We start from the raw sequence: 7,448 nt of genomic DNA on the forward strand, positions 1-7,448 counted from the left end.
AGACATAGACATAGTACACCTAAGAGACAAGAGAACTACTCTAGCTTTCAAATAGTTCTATGCAAATTCTTACGCATATTTTTTGAAATTCAAAGATGTTCCGGTTAGGTGCTAAATTTACATGCTTTGGGACTAATGGTAGTGCCATGAGCCATTTAGGCATGTTTCTAATTTTTGACGGTTTAACTGATAAATGGAAGGTGCACTCTTAAGTTGTGCAGAGTAGGGATTTTTCTGATCATAGTCCTATCTGAATTATAAGTAGAGACATTAATTGGTGTCCTAAGTCGTTCAAATTATTTAATGATTGGCTTTAACATCCTGATTTAATTCCCTTTGTGAAATCTACTTGGGTTTGTTCAGTGGTTGATGGCAAAGCATCTTTTATCCTTAAGGAAAAGTTAAAAATTGCTCAAAATACAACTCTAATTTTAAAATACAAGTATGTTTGGTTCTTTGGATTCACAGGATGATGATGAAGAAGTAAAAAAGATAAATGACTTGGACTCTTAAGTAGCTGCCTGAAGGTTAAGGGAGGAGTGTTTAAATTTAATGGAGGACCGAATTCTAACTTCAAGCAAAGTGTGGATAACAATACAAGGGTCTTAAACATAAGTTCAGGATTAAGAGGACTAGGGTCTAGATGGGTTCAACCTAGATTTAGAAGGAACATGATAGTAGAGCTTGATTCAGGAATGGGGAGAATTGGCCTAGTAGAGGATTACATGGTTGAAGTCAGGAAGCACTTTGAGAAACGATTTACAGAGTGAGATTATAGGAGACCTAAATTATATTGGGTATATTTTAAGTGTGTATCATGGGAGGAAGCTTCATTTTTTTAATCTCCATTCTTGTATATAGAAATCAAAGATGTAGTATTGTGATGTAGAAAAAAGCTTGGGTTTGCATAGTTCAACCTATGTTTTTTGAAGAGCTGTTGGGACATTATTGAGAAAGAGGTAGTACGCATCATGAATGATTTTTATTGGAATGATTTTCTTCCTAAGGTAGTGACAACTACTTTTCTTGCTTTAAATACTAAGGTAGTTAATCCTTAATGTATAGAGAAATACAAGCCTATATGTTTATTAGTTTGTATGTATAGAATTATCTCTAATATTTTGTAAATTAGATTTAAGAGGGCTTTAGGGAATGTGATATTCATGTGTCAATCAATTTCCATTCCCGGTAGATAAAAGATGGATGGTGTTCTAGTTATAAACAAAAGATTGGTTATTAACGGTCAAAGTAGATTTTGCCACAACTTATGATTGTGTCTCGCGGGGTTAATTGAATGATATCATGAAAATGATGAAGTTTGGAATTAGATATCTCAAGTGGATGGAAGCTTTTGTTCTCTCCATTTCTGTGTGAATTTTAATTAATGGAAGTCGTACTCCTAATTTAAGTGTGAAAAGAGGATTACGACAAGATGGCCCCTTATTTCCTTTCTTGTTTTTATTTGCTGAAGAAGGTTATCAAGTCAGATGAAAAATATCATCCAGTTGAGGAAGTTACAAAGATTTGAGTTTAATTAGGAAGTCCAATTTTAACTTCTTCAATTTGTTGGTGACACTTTTATTATTATTGATGGCTCTAGGTAAAAATTTTGGACCATCAAAGTGATATTGAAAGGATTTTAGCTTGATTTACTATTGCGTGTGAATCTTTGCAAAAGAAAGTTTATGGATATCAAATTGAAGGAAGATTTCATGCACGCAACTTCAAGTTTTCTAGTTTGTTCTACTGACAATGTTCCTTTCAAATTCCTATGTATATCTATGGGAGTCAATCCTAAGAGAAGAGACTCTTATAATCCCATTGTAGCGAAGCTTAGGATTAGATTATCAAATTGGAAAGGAAATCATATATCTATTGGAGCAATATTGGTTATGTTGAATACAACTCTAGCCAACAGTCCTATCTTTTAATTTCCATTCTACGAAGGTCCCAAAGTAATGATTCATGAGATAGTTAAATTGTAACGGACTTTCTTCTAGAGTGGGGGAAAGCGGAAAAAGAAGGTTAATTGGGTGATTTGGACAAATATATGCAAACTGAAGCAACAAGGGGGTTTAAGAGTTAAAGAATGTGAGAAATTAAATTTAACTCTTAGTAGATGGAAATGAAGGATTTTGACAGAGACTAACTCAATTTGGGTTGGGCTCATTTCCTTTAGGTATGATGATGTGCATTGACATATGATTGAGTCATTTACTCTTGATGTAAGTAAGAAGGACTACATTTGGTTGAAGGATTTAGGTTCTCTTGCACTACAAGAAAAAACATAATCAGCCAACCCCTCACCAATGGAAAAAACCCCATACAAATGCGAAGTTTGTGAGGGGACAGGTCCCCTAGCTAAATAGGGGGTCGAAAATTGTTTGCGAGGGACCATCCAGCCCACCATTTTTCTTGGGGTTAACCCCCTCGCAAAGTGCAATCCATGCAAACGTAGGCTCACGCTAGGGGTTCAGCCACTGGTACAGTGCGTTGGAAATTTTTCTTGGGGTTAAGCCCATGGAAAAATGTATACATTTTAGGAGTTGCGAGGTGTCCATCCCCTGGAAAATTATAGTATTTTCTTTGTTACATGTAACCCCTTATGAATAAAAACATACAAATTATACAAAATACCACTATATAACAACATACATAATATTTCATACATATTTATTTTTTGCATACACAAAATACAGTAACAAATTACAAAATACCAGATTATTCACATGATATTTATTTTCGAAAATTACAAATATACATTATATTTTTTGATAAATAACACAAACTCAACATATCAAACAACAATAACAAAACTAATATACATAAAAATAGTGAGAAAAAGATGTACCTTAATGAAACAAATCGACAACTACAAACTTATTTTGGATTTCCTCGCAAAAGCTAACTACTCTGTAGCTATATTGAATAGAAAATAATTGAAAATAAATTAAAATTGCACTTTTAAATGAACTGTAAATCAAAAAGGAAAAGAAAATATTTATTTATACCTTGAAATTGAAGAGAATAATTTGAGAAGAAGTGGACTTGGTGAATAAGTGGAGAAGAAAAAGAGAGTTAGAGAATAAGATGGAAGAAGAAAAATGGAGAGAGTTACAGAATGGGGAAGCTGAAGCGTAATTGAAGAATTTATGGTGAGTTTTGTGACGGGGTTAGTCCCTTGCAAATTGTCAAGTAATAAATACATGGACTGTCACACTTAACGGTGTTGGGTTTGGGTGTAGAGATTCTCTTTTTAGCTAGGCGAAGCCCCTGACAAATTGTCATGTAGTTTTGTGAGGGGGTTAGCCCCTTGAAAATTATCAAGTATTATGGCGCGCTTTTTCTTAGCCCCACACAATGCAGAATTTTGAATTTTTAAATTCCCTCCAACAGGGGAGTCCCCACGCCAAAGTACAATTTTTTTGTTTTGTGAGTTGCGAGGGGTTGATCACTTGGGAACGTAAGTGGTTGGGTTCCAATTCTTTATCTCAGCGGTTTCGACACCTTTTCTCCTTCAGCCTAAAGCCTGAGGAAAAGATATTCGAATCAGATATTTGGAGGAATGATCAATGGGTGTGGGAAGTTAAGGTGGGATGGGGGAGTTGTCTCTTGTGGGAACCAATCAGCTCAATCAATTATTGATTATTCTACATGACTTAAAGATGCATTTTGGAGTGGAAGATGAGGTCATTTGATGGAAGCATAATCAATGTTTTTCGGTGAAAAGTAGTTATGATGTTTTGCAGGTTTCATATAAAAAAAGATACAAGTGTGTGTGCTAAAGTACTTCGGTTTTTGGATTTGTTGTCGAAGACTAATCTTCCAAGCAAGGTCCAACTATTTGGGTGGAGGTTTCTACTTAACAAATTGCCAATTATGTCTGAACTATCAAAAAGAGGAACCATCAATCGAGCGCACATTACGGTCTGTCCTTTATGCTTTAATAGCGAAGAAGATTTTGTCAAATTGATCTTTAAGTGTCCAGTTAGCAACAAATTGTGGAACTAGGTGAGCATTTTAGGTTCCAGACCGCGGAGTCTACCTTTAAAGGAAAGTTGTTTTTTTGTTTTTCGTTTTGGATTTGTTGGTCCAGTTGGATAAGCTGGACCATTCTTTTACTTTCAGGAGGATTTGTAGTCTTAAAATATATTTTGAGTTCAATTAAAGTTAGATTGTAAGAATAGTTTACTGCGTTTTCTAAATATTGTAATGAGTTTCGCTTGTAAGAATAGTGTAATTCCTTGAAGATTTGTTTGTCTTAATTCGTGATGGTGATTTATGAGGTGGCCTAGCTTCGTATTGTTGGGATGGAGTACCCCTTTTTACTCCGTTATATTATATTCTTTGCTTATAAACAAAGAAAAATGCTATTCTTAAAGTATATTCCTAAATTTTTTTTAAAATTATTAATTTTTTATTTATTTTAGATTGAGCAATTACAGAAACAAAATTATGTGATAAATTAATTTCATAACTTTAATAACTAGCATTTTAAATTTCATTAACCAACTTCATAACTACTAAAAATTTTAGTAGTCTACTAACCAACTTCATAATTTCATTAACAATTTTTTTACATTTTGTTAACCAACTTTGTTTTACTACTAAATATTATTTTTATTATCTGAATGTTTATTAACCAAATTTATCACTTCATTAACCAATATTTTAAATTTCATTAATCAACTTTATTTTGCCGTTAAAAACTAATGTTCATATATTGTTCACGAACACTGTTCAATGACTCTGTTCACGTACATTGTTCACTGGCACTGTTCGTGTACAGTTCATAAAAATATTTTTATGTTAAAAAAACCATGTTCGCCGTATAAATACGGTAAAAAGTGTTTGGTGTGAATATTTGGATGTAGACTTGAGTGTAAGAATAGCACACCTCTAAAAAGAATAACACACTTCTGATCGTATTCCAATGGCAGACCATGTTAGTTTTAACAAATTATTATATTTATTTCAAATTTTTATTATTATTAAATTCATATATTTGGATAATTTTTATGGTCTATACTAAATTGACCCATGACTTATTTGTTCAAGATTACTTTTATATTTAATAAAATATAAGAGGGAGAAATGAGTAAAAAACTACCCATCCCTTGCCAAAAATACAGAAAGTCATCCAAACAACAATAAGAGCCTATTACTCTTTGAAGAAGAAAACAAGCACCAAAGAACAATGGCAAGAAAGCACACCAAACAAAAACACTTAGTACAACTCCTAGACTGGAAAATGCTCCACAACCATTACAATATGTAACTAAATCAAAAACTTTGATTCATTTAGTTACTTGATGAAAATTAGCCATTGTGGGATGAATAATATGTCTGCATGATGGTGAGAACAAGGAGCATTGCAGCTGCCAAAATTCCTATGAACTTCCACACCGTTGGTATATGGTCACGTATCAAAATGTTGTACCAGTTTCTCCCATAGTACTCAACCATCTCAAAAATACACCTACATTTATGCCATGTTCTTATTGGGATTTTTTGCAACACCTTATTAATTTTCATTCCCTTGTAGTCATACACATTCAACCTTGCACATATTTCACTAAAACTCAAATCCATATGTTCAGCTCCATTCGAAATGGTGCGAAATAGTGCCAACAAATCTTCATTGCTCTTGTTCAACTCATTCACAATAACCCCTTTTTCCAAAAGCAACTCAATGTCATGCCCACAACATATCAAACCACTGAAAAAAAGTGCATAAGAAGTGTATTGGCATCTAATCCAAATCTTGCTTTGCTCCCAAGCAATCAAGTTTCTCCATTTCACTTCTGTTGTTTCCTTAACATGTAACGGTGGAATTTCCAACACTCCAAAATCACTAAAACTTATACCAAAATCAAATATATCCACCAACTTATGTTGATTTTGATTTGTGCTATTTGATTTAGCTCGAATACTTACACCAGAAGCACGAAGTTTTGTAGCACAGCACAATAATTCTAGCTTCGCCTTTTTTCCCTTCATGTTGTTGGTTTTGTTCAACAGTAGAGAGATGCATCAAATGAAGTATATGAGCACCCCCCGAGTTACTCGTCAAAGGATAACCAAAGGCCTTACGAACAATATTAGCAACGCGATGATCATCTTTGATCTCAATTCCATCAGGAAACACCTTTCTATATAATTTCTTAAGAACAATAAATGGAATTTGATTCTCAAGCATTGCTATATCGTTTAAGACCGATAACACCTTTTCCTCGGTTTTAAGGATTGGATCGCTGTTATAAGAAGTTGTTGATTGGTTATCCATGTAATCTCCAAGCCTAATGAGAAGCTCCAACAGAAAACAACCATCTATTATCATTATTTTAGCGATTTCTTGTGATTCTATATCTTCAATGATCTTGTTGTTGCTTCCACCATAACTAGCACAAATGATTTGATCTAACTTGAGAATGTCAATTCCACATTCTCTTAACCTTATTTCCGATCTTCTATTTTGTTCCGGTTGTGTTCCTTGCCGTTCAAGAAACTCACGCATGTAATGCCATTTTGGTTCTTCCATTAATTGAAGGTGTCTTGTGGCTCCTCTATGTAAGGGACCTATGGAGATTTCTTTTGGTTGGTAAGCATCTTTGTTTGCTTCTCGAAGTTTGTCTGGAACGCTGGAAATGCTGCATGCTTGGACTTCTCCATGATTGAGAGAACCCAACATCACTTCAATGGGAACCATCCATTCAAAATCAGATTGCATCTTCAATTTCAAGAAGAAGAAAAAATAAATTTGTTGGAGAATTGAGGTGAGCACTAGAATAAGAATTTTAAGGTAAATTTCAGAGATAAGCAGATTGTATGTAATGAAGAGCAGATAGAAAATTATAAGTAAGGAGAAATAAATGATTAAAAACTAAATAAATTTCAATGAAGCTTCCTACTTTGCTTCATAATTTTTAGACGACAAATAAATAACCAAAAGAACCACCAACCTCAACATTAACTAAGGTCTTCAATTCTAATAATATACAAATCTTTTGAATAAACAAAAATTTGATACAATACAAATTTTGAGTCAATGAAAAATAAATATATAAATCAGCCATGTCTTGTGCGAGAGAATCTAAGTCTAGAGTAAGTGATTAAAAATTTATCAAAAGAAGAGTTGATCATTAAAATGTCTTTAGTGAAGTTTCTTCCCACTTGCCATTCTCGCCGAACGAAAATTTAAAACAAATGAATGACAATCATCTTATATTCCCACTTGCCACAAGACTTTTAAAGATTGACTTGAGGTCTCCTCTCCAGGAATAAATTAGTAGGAACCAGCGTAGATGGTGCTTAATGGTTACTTTTATGGATGACATATATTTTATAAAAAGAATGAGTCTTATTATTAGAGACAAAGTTGATATAAGTAAAGTTAGTTATTTCTTAATGTTTTGAGATAAAATTATTTAGGCTTAGTGATTGTAAAA

The 7,448-nt window shown here is 33.4% G+C and overlaps 1 protein-coding gene across 1 annotated transcript; it reads right to left on the reverse strand.

Annotated features, from left to right (window-relative positions):
- Positions 1-5,319: 5,319 nt before the first annotated feature.
- Positions 5,320-6,730, reverse strand: LOC131604188 (UPF0481 protein At3g47200-like). Its single transcript, XM_058876647.1, has 2 exons — positions 5,964-6,730; positions 5,320-5,854 (listed from the first exon to the last, which is right to left on the reverse strand). The coding sequence occupies exons 1-2, from the start codon at positions 6,728-6,730 to the stop codon at positions 5,320-5,322; spliced, it is 1,302 nt and encodes a 433-aa protein (XP_058732630.1).
- Between the last annotated feature and the right edge of the window lie 718 nt (positions 6,731-7,448).

Source organism: Vicia villosa, linkage group LG5 (genome assembly GCF_029867415.1).
Source record: "Vicia villosa cultivar HV-30 ecotype Madison, WI linkage group LG5, Vvil1.0, whole genome shotgun sequence".
Classification (NCBI taxonomy): domain Eukaryota; kingdom Viridiplantae; phylum Streptophyta; class Magnoliopsida; order Fabales; family Fabaceae; genus Vicia; species Vicia villosa.